This window comes from Netta rufina (assembly GCF_964035555.1).
Source record: "Netta rufina genome assembly, chromosome: 1".
Taxonomy (NCBI): domain Eukaryota; kingdom Metazoa; phylum Chordata; class Aves; order Anseriformes; family Anatidae; genus Netta; species Netta rufina.
In genome coordinates, this window is record NC_140123.1 from 127,287,500 (window position 1) to 127,300,825 (window position 13,326).

Here is a 13,326-nt window from a genome sequence, read left to right on the forward strand (position 1 = left end):
TGTTGCCTTGTCTTTCTCTGACCCAGGCTGAGTGGCCATATCAATCCTGTCAAGCTCCTGGTTTCACCATCCTGTCAGCTCAGTTTTTCTTCTCTCCTCTGCACTTTGAACTTTTCTTTCTCCTTCCTTCTTTTCTTTTTCCTTTTCCTTTTCCTTTTCCTTTTCTTTTTCTTTTTCTTTTTCTTTTTCTTTTTCTTTTTCTTTTTCTTTTTCTTTTTCTTTTTCTTTTTCTTTTTCTTTTTCTTTTTCTTTTTCTTTTTCTTTTTCTTTTTCTTTTTCTTTTTCTTTTTCTTTTTCTTTTCCTTCCAATTTCACTGCTGTATCACTCACTTCCTTTTCTCCTAAAGGGTTTCTATTGATCTCTTTCCACCTGGCAGTCTCTCACTCCTCAAAAGAGAAACCCCTGTTCCTGAAAGACGCTTCTCAGCTCCACATATTGCTTTGCTGTGTCTGGGGAGGAGCACATCTCTTTTCTTCTACAATATCCCACAGAAATGACTGCACACTACCCAGGATATATATATTAACTTGTAGACTTCCTACTTGCCTGCTCACAGCCCTTCTTAACATAAAAAAAGCAAACACTGTCTATCATAATCACTCAGAATTCAATGCCAAGCTACATGGAGAGCCCTGTTAGCCTTTCTTGATAAATCAGGTACTCTCTTCCACTCCACTTGTTACTTTCCTTCTAGATATGATTTGATTATTTTTCCAGATTCAGAGAGATTAGGATTTTCCCCTAATGGTCCTCTTTCTGGATCTTCCTAACTAGTTACCAGTCTAAAACTGCACAAGGAAGTTAGAAAAGCATGGTTTGACATACCATTGACTGTATCTGTAACATTTATTTCATTGAAATTTTGCAAAATAATTTCATTTTTCATTTCTTTCTTAATAGTATTTGGAAAATCAACCTACTGCTCTCAGTGCAGCTCTTGTGCTGTATTTGTGCACTGCTGATTAAACAGGTATCTTTCACACCATAACTCAAAATAGCAACTATTTTGAGAGCATTGTATTTCAAGGAGGTAGAAAATCCTAATGTTTGCTGTATTTACAGGATCAGATCAGATAGGTAGCTGAAGTAAACAGTCTTAGGCTCCAGTCTGGAACCAAGACTCCTGGTCTTCATGTTCAAGAAGGAATTACTACCCATCCTTGACAGAGTAATTTTATCTTCTTAACATGCTTTCAATGTGTTATACTTCCACTGTGGCACAGTAATCAGAACAGAGCCAGCTTCCTCTGTGGTTTCACTGAAAATGCTGAAATGTAAACCATTCCCATTGCCCCAGCTTTGGTCTTGCTGCAGTGTGCCCCATCTCCCAAGTACGTTTGTTGCAGGAAAAAAGTGTGACAAGCTGGAGATGGAGGATGAGGAAGGCTACACCGCATTAAATTTACGACCACCAGCTTCAGTTATTACTCGTGGATATTCAAACAGCAACAAATATCCTGCATTTAATGCTCAAGTCAATTGTGGTACAGTAGACAGTAAGTACAGATGGAAATTATTTTTCTATCTACATCAGGATGTAACCTGAATTTACATAGTCTACTCTTAATTAAAGCTCATAGAAACAGCAGAGAGAATAATAATGAAGTCTTCTGTGCTGTAGTGTCTGATGATTAAAGATACTTTTTCTGAAGTCTTTGAGATCTATATTTACTACAGTTTGTTTTTGTGTTTTTTTTTTTTTTCTATTTGCTTTAATACAGAAGACAAATGTTACCTTTATATAGTTTTTTTGCTTGTTTGTTTTGTTTTATTTTGTTTTTGGTAAGACTCATTTGTAACAGCAGGGCACTGCAAGAGAGGAAGACACTATAGTTTTATCAGATAATGCAGCCTTTGGAAATTGAAGCAGTTTCCTCAGTCATTGGAATTAGAAAGCTATGCTGTTTATAAGGCCTAATAGTGAATGTAATCTCTTATGGGGAGTTACTTTTACTCGTTTATGCTCAAAATTTTTCTATGAGCAGTTTGAGAGTTAAGTAACGCAGTGGATTGTGTTTATGGAATATCTGAGCCCATAAAAAGGTGAGCTTGAGCACAGCTGCTGTTGCTCAGAATTTAACCAGCAGGCCTATATGTGAAATAAGTATTACTGATGCTCTTTAGGGGTAGAGTAGAGTACTCACAGACTAAACTCATATCAATCTGATACTGTTTGGAAAAGATCTAGGGCTATCCACTGAGAATGATTGCTTGAAAAGGAAGATGGAGAAGCTGTTAACAAGCAGGAGACAGAAAACTGAGGATGAATATTAGGGAGTCAGATATAAAGGCAGAGTTTCCTGGAAAGAAGTGAGATGGCAAGCTCAGCAAACTCTTAAATGGCCTCTCAGTGTGCATGAAGAACATGTAAAGTAGACAGACCTATGCACAAATTAGCTTAGGAGGGACCTATATAGCTCATCTTTCACTATTTCCTTCTTGAATGGGCTAACTGTAATGTCTGATTATGTTGCTCAGGGTGTTGTCCACTTGAGTTTTGGAAACCTCCAGGGATGGAGATCTCACAGTATCTCTGGGCATTTGTTCCAAGTGCTGAAGGGAGTATTTTTTTCCTCATACTTAAGCAGAGGTTTTCCTAGTGCAACTTGTGACTGCTGTATTATACCCTTCCTCTAGACTTCTGAGATGAGTCTAGCTCCATTTATAAAGCCCTTTTAGGGAGTGAAGGACTGAAATTAGTTCCACGCTTGTCATCCTTTTCACCAAGCTAAACAAGTCCAGGTACTTCAGCCACCTATCTTGACTATCTTGATGGTCCTCTGCTGGACTCTCTACAGTGAGCTGACAGCTCCCTTGACTGGGAAGCTCCACTTTGGACACAGTATTCCAGATGTGGCTTCATGGCTGCCAAGTAGACCAGCAACTACTTCACTCAACATACTGGCTACAGTCTTGCCAATACACCCCAGCGGTGGTCAGCTCTCACTGATACAAGGGCACACTGATGACTCACATTCACTTTGTCCACCAGGACCCTGAAGTCCTTTTCAGCACAACTGCTTTTTAGCCAGTCAGTGTTCCACCTGTACTGCTGCATGGAGTTGCACTGTTAGAGGTACAGGACTTCATGTTGTTCTTTCCTGAGCTCTGCTACAATTACAGCTCATTTCTAAGATGTCTAGGACCCTTGAAATGGCAGGTCTACCCTGCAGCACATCAGTCTGCAATGCAGTGTCATCTGTGGTCTTTTGAAATTGCTTTGATCAATGAGGGTTAGGACAATCTCCCTCAATTTTTGCTATGTACATGAGTTACCCAGTCTATACGGACATCTGGGCACCTCTGGAGGTTAATTCTTCTCACCTTAGAAAAGGCTTTTTCTCTGGACATGCTTGCTCTGGTACACTGGTCTCGAATAATAACTGTTGATATATGTAACCTGAACACTAGCGAACAGATTGGGAAAAGTATTATAGAAAACTGCAGAGTACCACTTCCCAAAAGAATTATAAATATACATGAAAATATTTTAATTGGGGGAGAGCCAGCTGTGACTTTCTGGAGGACTTTATTACTGATGAGACATGGAACCCTAATAAAAGTCTGAAGAAAGAGTCTGAAGAAAGATGCACAGTTTAAGGCTGAAACATTGCAAACATTTAGAAATTCCTCAATCACAGTGCCAAGAATTGATTATATATCTAACACTATATGTTGTTGTGTTTTTGTTTGTTTGTTTGTTTGTTTTCCCATTTGAGGTGGAGAGACTTAGAGCTTGTTTCATTCTTTCCAGGACTGTGGGAACTGCAAAATCTAGTCTGATCTCCTTCCTCATGATACAAGGTTTTGCTTTAAAGCATTAGAGCCTCAGTTAATAAATATTCTCAGTGGATAGACTAATATTTCTCAAAGCAAACAAACAAACAAAAAATTCCTGGAAATTCAGGACAGTGAGTTGGATCTTAGGAAGAACTTCTTTACCGAAAGGGTTGTTAGACATTGGAACAGGCTGCCCAGGGAAGTGGTGGAGTCACCATCCCTGGAATTCTTTAAAAGACGTTTAGATGTAGAGCTTAGGGATATGGTTTAGTGGGGACTGTTAGTGTTAGATCAGAGGTTGGACTCGATGATCTTGAGGTCTCTTCCAACCTAGAAATTCTGTGATTCTGTGATTCTGTGTGATAATAAAAACTTAGCAATAAGTAAAAAAGAAGCTCTGCAGAATAGATAAATATGAAATGATTACGTCAGAGAGGAGGCAATACCACTGTGTGGTGGTGAGAACTGTTCTTTTTGTTGCTAAATGTGTTTTTGTTGTTGTTGTTCCAGGAGTCTCTGCCTCATCTGCCAAAAGGTGGCCAGTGGCCTTTGCTTTCTTCATTTCGAGCCTGGTGCTGCTCATGGGGCTGGTGGCCTTGCTGTTCCTGTGTAAGTACTGGGTTGTCCTGGGGTACTATAATGGGAGTGAATTCCAGCAGTACTACCACTTCATCTGCCCCTGTTGACCATTCCTGCAAAGACCTATGGAAATAGTATGGCAAGAATAGCAATTTCCTATCAAATCTCCTCTCCATTGTGCATCTGCACGAGTCACTCCAGATGACTTTGATCTGCATTTACAATCTTTACCCCATCCACACTGTCCTCCAGAATAGCTTCCAGTTGCAACAATACTCCCATACTAACAGATGAAGCTGCATTTAGAGGAGTAAACGAGGAGTAAAAGACTGCATCCTTTCTCAAATTCCTAGTGTTCATAGCTAGAAGATTCATACTCTTGGCTACACTGGATAATAGTGACCCCCCGTGACTGTTACTGGAATATTTCAGTTATCATTCCCTCTTTCTTGGATTGCAGTGTGTTTTTTTTTCAGGAATGACAATTTTATGATGTAATCTATGCATCAAAGTATAGTGACTGGTGAATTTGCTCAAAGATTACAACAGATTTTCTGTAGGAACATTTCAATTAACTATTGAAGGTGATACCACATTGCATATGGAAGCAGAGGTAGTCTCCAGCTTCTTTCCAGGGGGAGGGAAACAGTTGCAAATGCCTAGGACACTCAGGGTGTTCTGTAGTATCACAGAAGTTTTAGCTTAGAGGCAGCTGGACTATCAGTAACCCTAGATAAAATAATCTGTAGCTTTGTCTATATTACTTTGGAAAAACTTTGAGAGTGGAGATGCCACCACTTCCTTTTCTACTGCTGCATCACACTCGTGGGAAAAACTTTTCCTAGTGTCCAACCTGAATAGACCAAATCTCAAATTGTGGCCAACATTGCCCATTGTCATATCATTTTCTGTTGTCCAGGGCAGTTTTGCTCTTTCTTTGTAAGTGTTCTTCAGGTAGTTGTAGACAGTTATTAAATGCATATGTACTCTACTCTCTTCTCCCCTTTGAAAAACGAATGAACTGCAGATGATCTACACACACAAATCGACTTGCAAATGAAACAAACAGAAATTAAAAGAATGCCCAAAGCTACAATTTAAAACTCTTTAAAGAAAGTACTCTGATAAGAATTTTAATTCACTTCAGTTTTTCAGGTTCCCAAGGATTCTGCAGGAGGAAAGAAGCTGCAGGAAATGAGGGAAGCATTGTGTTCTGAAGGGAAAGAGAACAATGGTAAAAGTGGTTATGTAAATAAACCCAAATCATCCCCTTTGAGATCCCATTGCCTGAGAGACTATACAATCACAGGGAAAATAAACTGATCGTCTACTGTTTGCTATTAACTGTGATAGTATTTGAGATGTGGATATGTGCATGTTAACTTGCAAAATAACTTTTGCAGAGAAATAATCTTTCACAGGCCCCCCCAGAAGCTCAGCTGATTCATGGCTACTCTTAATCTTCTTTTCCCAGACAAGCCAGCAGTTAAAAATCTAGTATTCCTTGAAGATCTGCATAATACTCTTTGTCTTTTAGAAACAAAATGTGCTCTCTGTCCAGCAAGCTGGCAAAGCAGTGGAGCTGACAGCTGCTTCTACATTTCAAAGGAGAAGAAAACATGGAAGGAAAGCCAGGAGTTCTGTTCCTCTAGAAACTCTACTCTTCTTGTGCTGAAAGATAAAGCAAAGATGGTACAGCCTTAACCTCATATATTCTTTACATCATGTGTGTTTTAACTTCAAGAAATGTGGCAGGCAGAAAATGGTTTGGTCATTTACAGTGCCTTTATTTGGTTTCCCCCGGGGTCAAGTGGTCTTCCTGCAAGCTACAGGATTTTCATGTCTTGAAAAAATTTCTAAATTGTGTGTTATGAAGAATAAAAGCAAACATTTTATAAAATACCTTAATTACCTATAGGTTTTCACAGAGAAAACAAATTGCATACTAGCAGCATGGAGGGGACTCCCAGAATGCAAAATACATACTTCTGTTACCTCCCTCCGAAAGTTTTATTTCTGAGGGCTCCTAGCATCAAAACCACATCTACACCTGATCTAGAGTGGCCGATTAACCACTGTGCTGTCATTCATGCTGCCTTTCACCACACTGCTGTGCAAAGTGACAGTAAACAGGCTGGGTTTTGTCTTTGTGTTATACCCTTCATCGATTGACATTAATGATGGCAGAAAGGCTAGAGTGAAGAGGATTATATTATGATGACTAAATAAGATTTAGGGAGTTAACAGTTTTGAGTAGTCTTATTTATTTATTTGTTTGTTTATATTTGCTACCTAATTATAAATCTGTGATTTGTTGGCAGGACTATATTTTCACTTATTGTAAACATATACCTGGGAACTTCTGCTACACCAGCTATTAGGCTTATACAAAGTCCAAACCTTATTATTTGCTTTTTGCTACCTAAAACTTTTAAAAGGAAAGACAGTTTTCTGAAAATTCTTCTTTTTTTTCCATATGGAGTCAGTTTCAGATGGGGGTTCTCAACTCTCTTTTATTTTAAAGCATAAATATTGCCCATTTGAATTTATTTTTTTTAATGAAAATCAGATAGGTAGACACAGAAGTGGAGAAGTGGTTTATAATGGAGTCTATCAACACTGAAGAACAGCAAAGCTGGTGAAAGGACTAGAAAACAGGATATATGAGGAGTCTCAGGGCACTGGTGCTCTTTAGTCTGGAGAAAAAAGAAAAGAAAAAAAAACCTGAGGAATGACTTTGTCCCTCTTAACAACTACCTGGAAGGAGGTTGCAGCAAGGAGGATATTGATCTCTTTTCACAGGTGACAAGGGACAAGAAGTGAGGAAACATTCTCATATTGCACCAGGGAAGGTTTAGATTGGCTATCAAAATACATTTCTTCACAGAAAGGGTGGTTAGGCATTGGAACTGGCTGCCCAGAGATGTAGTGGAGTCACCATCTCTAGGGGTATTTAAGAGACATGTGGTTGCGGTGCTTAAGTACATGTTTTAGTGGTGGACTTGGTAGTGGTAGGTGATGGTTGGATTTGATGATCTTAAAGATCTTATCCAGCCTAAATGACTCTATGATTCTATGATCCTGAGCTCGGAGTACTGGTCCACACTGCTGGGCAACACCTGAGCACTACGCCTTCAACAGTGAATTCAAGAGATAATTTTGGTATGAAATATAAATCCCTGGGTCATTGGACCTCCAATGTCTAAGTGTTTGCTTTTTCTTCCATGTTTGGTATATGCAGCTGGAGTCAGACTGAAGCTAGTCCAGGTTAAGCCACCCGTAGATTTTAGATTTTGAATGAGTCCCTAAACATGCTAATAAGCAATAGTAAAGTATATGGATGATCTGAACAGGCTAAGATGATGAGGAACCTCTTAGGTAGCACTTGGACATGTAGGGAATGATTCAGGCTCCTAGGCATAGGTGTCTAGTGCAATCTGAGATGACCTGCATTGTCCTCTTTCACATTCAGGTAGTGCTTCAAAAAGGGCACAGGTTCTGGGTTTTGTCTATCAGCCACATGTGAAAACTTCAGACAGTTTAAGCCATCCCAAATGGTGTTAAAGGCCTGTGTTTAGGCACCAGAATCTGCCCTCTAGGCTGGGATTCATCTCACCTAACATCAGGCATCTATATTGTAAGTGGTCTGCAACTTCAAACTTTCTTAGGCTCCATTGCAGTCAGTGGGAGATCTACAATACAGTCACTATTCTGTGCCACTCCCACTGCATGAGATGAATCATATCTCAAGCTCCACTGGCTCTGTTGGCCATATCTTTGCAGACCTTAACTGGGGCCTTGACAGTGTTCCCATGTCTATATCCAAACTGTAGATACGTAAAGGTAATGTAGATACCTAAAAGCAAGCAAGACAAAGGTGTTTTTTTTTTGTTTTTGTTTTTGTTTTTGTTTTTGTTTTTGTTCTTGTTCTTGTTTTTTTTTTTTTTTTTCTGTATAAGAACAGCTCTTTTGCAGATCCAGGGTACATTTGTCTTGACACAGTTCAATAACTAAAGATATTTGAAAGATTCTATAATCAGAGCAGTCAGCACTGTTTCATGAAAAACAAGCATAGAAACAGTTACCTATTGAGTAAGAGTCGTCTCCTTTGGCTGCAGAACCTTCTCAGCTGGAAGATATACAGCTTGGGTTTTATTTTTGAAATATTATTGTGATGATCTTCGCATTGCTACAGGTCTCTCTGCCACAGGATTCACAGTTTTATTGGGTTGGATTATCATACATCTCTGAAAGGAATGGCTGGTACTGGGAAGATGGAACAGCTCTTTCAAGAGAAGCCAAAACTTGGTAAGTCTTCGTAACTTAAGACCAGTATGGTTCTCTCCTCTGGGCTCCAATAAACTTCATGACATTTATGATTCCTCTTTCCCATGTTTGCCACATGCGCAGTGATGAAGGAACATGTAGATCATTTTATCTGCTATAGGACTACAAATTCCTGCCCTGTGTAAGGAACAATGAGTAACAAACTATAGCTCAGTCACAGGCCCTGGACCCCAAAAGACAACATAGTAGAAATAAAATAGCTCCAAGGGAGAAATAACTCTACATTCCAGTGGCAAATCGCTATGACTACAAATCCAAATATAGAGTACATGATGTCAGTAGGACATTATTAATCCGTATCTTTACATTTTCTAGGACAGTTTTATATGAACACATCTTCTGCGCTTCCTTATATGGACGAATTATTTATGCCAGTAACTCCTGTTTCACAAAGCAATTCTGGATCTGTGAGAAAGGTGCTATTCATTTTGCCTGAAGAAGCACTGCAAGTAGGGATGCAGGTTCTGTCACTGTTATATATCATTTCTAAGAACGAGATGTTTTTAATGTATTTTTATTTTAGTTTGTTTATCATAAAGCTTTCTCAGAACAGTGATCCAATAGATAGATTAGTAGAGACAAAATTTTCCTTTTGCCTGCATTTTGTCTCCTAGGCTTATGAATGAGAGAAAAAATCTACAAGCTAAAAGCTTAAAACATAGGAGTTACTTTTAAAGAGTTAGCTACAGTCAAGGAATGATACTTGCATGACTGTCTAGAAGGTCAACCACACATTCTCTTAGATCTCTATATTTCTTAAGCCTCACTTAGAATTTCTTCTTTCCTCAGCATTTTACACCTGCCAGTCATAAACCACTCCAACTACATTCTTGATGATTTTACCCACTGAATTATTGTACATACTAACTAGTACACTCATAAGCCTTTTTTTGACCATTTTGCCTAGTCATCCCCTCATTCCTAAATCTGTTCTTCCAGCTCTTCCCCTTTTTGAGATGTAGGAATAGAGAAAGAACACAGATATCTATTTACCCATAAAATTCTCTTTGCATGTGTACTGATATTTATAGAAACAAAAGTACATTTGTTAGAAGAGTACAGGGAATCCCTGGAAGCAATCTCTTTGAAAAGTGGAGCCAAATGTCATAGTGAGAATATTACCCAAATATAATTTCAATGCTACTGTAAATATAATTGCTATACAAAAAAAAAAAAAAAAAAAGCAAGGATAACAATGATGTGCTCCATTCAATGAGAGCTCAAGCTAATGTGCACAAATTTTACTTATGTTCTTCTGTTTTATCTACATTGTTTGGGAATTCTGGAGCCCAAGGACCATACTGCGTGACATGTATTATCAAAGTACATGTCATACTTCCTAGAATAAAATGAAATCTCTAGATTTCTCAGTGTAATTTCATTGCATGAGTTCTTTGAAGTTCTGTGTATGGAAATAGACATCTGTTTAGTATCACATATACAAACTTTCCTTGTATATATATGTATATACACCTTGTATGTATGTTTGCTTGTATGTATATGCCTTATTTGGAAATTTCCCTAAAATAAAATTAAAAAAAAAATGCTTTGTCATTAATATTTATTATTTAATTTGAAAATAATCTTAAAGACTGAAGTAGTTCCTTAGTTAAACAAACAAAAAATCCTCTACCTAATGTGCTGAAAGATGTTTGTGAACTGAATAAATTCACCATATTCAGTAGAGCCAAGTCCTAATTTATGGGCACTAGAGGTTTTCAAAATGATTCTGTTCTGTGATTCTGTTTTATGAGCTACCAGCTGAACTAACCAGAATTCCTTACCATTGCAATAGGAAGTGAATGCCTGAAAGTAAGGTACAATGTTTCATCTGGTAGATAGGGAGCTAGTAGGTGGGGACAAGGAGTGAAATAAAGCCCTCATATTCCATGAGGAAATGGTTAGCAAACTGCTAATCCACTTAGATGTATGGAAGTCTATGAGGACAGATTGGATCCACCCGAGGGTACTGAGGGAGCTGCTGGAAGTGCTTGCCAAGCTGACTTCCATCATTTATCAGCAGACCTGGTTATCAGGGGAGATCCCAGTCAACTGGTGGCTAGCAAATGTGACACCCATCTACAAAAAGGGCCAGAAAGAGGATCTGGAAAGCTACAGGCCTGTCAGTCTGACCTTGGTACCAGGAAAGCTCATGGAGCACATGACCTTGAGTGACATCACACAGCATTTACAGGACAAATCAGGCCCAGTCAGCATGGGTTTATAAAAGTCAGGTCCTGATCAATGGACCTGATCTACTTCTACAACAAAGTGATGCGCTCAGTGGATGACAGATAGGCTGTGGAAGTGGTACCTAGACTTCAGTAAGGCATTTTGAAACCATTTCCCACAGTATTTTCCTAAAGAAGCTGGCTGCTCAAGTCTTGGATAGGTGTACACTTTATTGGGTTAATAACTGGCTGGGTGACCTAGCTTGAAGAGTCATGGTGAATGGAGTTAAATCCAGATGGAGACCGGTCACTAGTGGTGTCCCCCAGGGCTCAGCATTGGGGCCAGTTCTCTTCAATATCTTTGTCAGTGATCTGGACAAGGGGATCGAGTGCACTCAGTAATTTTGCAGATGACACCAAGTTAGGTGCAAGCGCTGATCTGCTCCAGGGTAGGAAGGTGCTCTGCACTGGGATCTGGATAGGCTGGACTGATGGGCCGAGGCCAACTGTATGAAGTTCAACAAGGCCAAGTGCCAGGTCCTGCACTTGGGGCACAACATTCCCAAGCAGCACTACAGGCTGGGAGATGAGTGGCTGGAAAGCTGCCTGGCAGAAAAAGAAATGGTGTATTGGTCAATAGCTAGTTGAATGTGAGCCAGCAGTGTGCTCAGGTGACCAAGAAAGCCAACAGCACCTCTGTCTTGTCCTCCCAGATTCATACTTACTTTCTGCCAGTGCTGGTTAGAGCACTGGAGGCAACTAACAGAAACTGTAATAAGGGAAATCCTAATAAGACATAAGGAGAAAATTCTTCACTGTGTATGTGGTCAAACAGGAATGGGTATCCAGAAAGTCTTGGAGATCTCCATTCTTGAAGACGCTGTGAATTTGACTGGACAAGTCCTTAGAATCATAGAAACACAAGGTTGGAAAATATCTACAAGATCATCTACTCCAACTGTCCTCCTATCACTAATACTACCAACTAAGCTATTAAATCGTATATCGTAGCACCTCATCCAGGCGCTTCTTGAACATCACGAGGGACAGTGACTCCATTCTGGGCAGGCCGTTCCAGTTCCTGAACACTCTTTGAGAGAAAAAGTTTTTCCTGATATCTAACCTAAATCTCCCCAGGCACAACTTGACGCCATTTCCTCAAGTCCTGTCATTAGTTATCTGGGAGAAGAGGCCAACCCCCTCCTCATCACAGCCTCCCTTCAGGAAGTTGTAGAGTGCAATGAGGTCTCCCCTGAGCCTCCTCCAGACTTAACAATCCCAGCTCCCTCAGCTGCTCCTTGTAAGATTTGTTCTCCAGACCCCTCACCAGTTTTGTTGCCCTTCTCTGGACACGTTTCAGGTCCTCGATGTCTTTCTTGTAGTGAGGGGCCCAAAACTGAACACAGTACTAGACGTGTGGCCTCACCAGAGCCGAGTACAGGGGGACAATCACTACCCTAGACCTGGTGGCCACACTGTTTCTGATACAAGCCAGGATGCTGTTGGCCTTTTTGGCCACCTGAGCACACTGCTGGCTCATATTCAGCCAACTATCAACTGATACTCTCAGGTCCTTCTCTGCCAGGCAGCTTTCCAGCCACTCATCCCCCATCCTGTAGTGCTGCTTGGGGTTGTTGTGCTCCAGGTGCAGGACCCAGCACTTGGCCTTGTTGAACCTCATCCCATTCACTTCAGCCCATCAGTCCAGCCTATCCAGATCCCTCTGAAGGGGCACCCTACCCTCAGGCAGATCAACACTACCTCCCAGCCTGGTGTCGTCTGCAAACTTACTGAGGGTACACTCAATCCCCTCATCTAGGTCATCAATGAAGATATTAAACTAGATAAGCCCCAGTACCAACCTCTTGGGGACACCACTTGTAACGGGATGCCAGCTGGACTTAACTCCATTAATCACTGGGCATGGCCCTCCAGACAGTTTTTTACCCAGAGAAGAGTATACGTGTCCAGGCCATAGGCAGCCAGTTTCCCCAGGAGAATACTGTGGGAGACCCTGTCAAAGGCTTTGCTGAAGACCAGGTAGACTGCATCAACAGCCTTTCCCTCATCTACCAGGCAGCTCACCTGGTCATAGAAGGAGATAAGGTTGGACAAGCATGGCTTGTATTTCATGAACCCATGCTGGCTGGGCCTGATTCCCTGGATGCCATGCATGTGCCATGTGATCTCACCCAAGATGATTTTCTCCATAGCTTTCCCTGGAAATGAGGTCAGGCTGACAGCCCTGTAGTTCCCCAGATCCTCCGTATGGCTCTTCCTGGAGATAGGAGTCACACTGGCGAGCCTCCAATCCCCTGGGACCTCTCCAGATAATAAGGAATGCTCATAGATGGTGGAAAGTGGCTTGGCAACTACCTCTGCCAGCTCCCTCAGCACCCTGGGGTGGAGTCCATCTGGTCTCATGGTCTGGTCCCATGGACTTGTGTT

General features: G+C 40.7%; 1 protein-coding gene across 2 annotated transcripts; it reads left to right on the forward strand.

Moving 5' to 3' along the window:
* The first annotated feature begins 837 nt into the window (after positions 1-837).
* On the forward strand, positions 838-10,217 carry LOC311209112 (C-type lectin domain family 1 member B-like). Of its 2 annotated transcripts, none has more exons than XM_084286266.1 (6): positions 838-1,497; positions 4,292-4,390; positions 5,508-5,594; positions 5,898-6,052; positions 8,556-8,668; positions 9,023-10,217. In XM_084286266.1, the coding sequence occupies exons 1-6, from the start codon at positions 1,266-1,268 to the stop codon at positions 9,141-9,143; spliced, it is 807 nt and encodes a 268-aa protein (XP_084142392.1). In that variant the 5' UTR covers positions 838-1,265; the 3' UTR covers positions 9,144-10,217. The 2 variants fall into 2 exon arrangements, with proteins under 2 accessions (XP_084142392.1, XP_084142393.1); XM_084286267.1 differs by having other exon boundaries at positions 9,028-9,161.
* Positions 10,218-13,326: the final 3,109 nt, after the last annotated feature.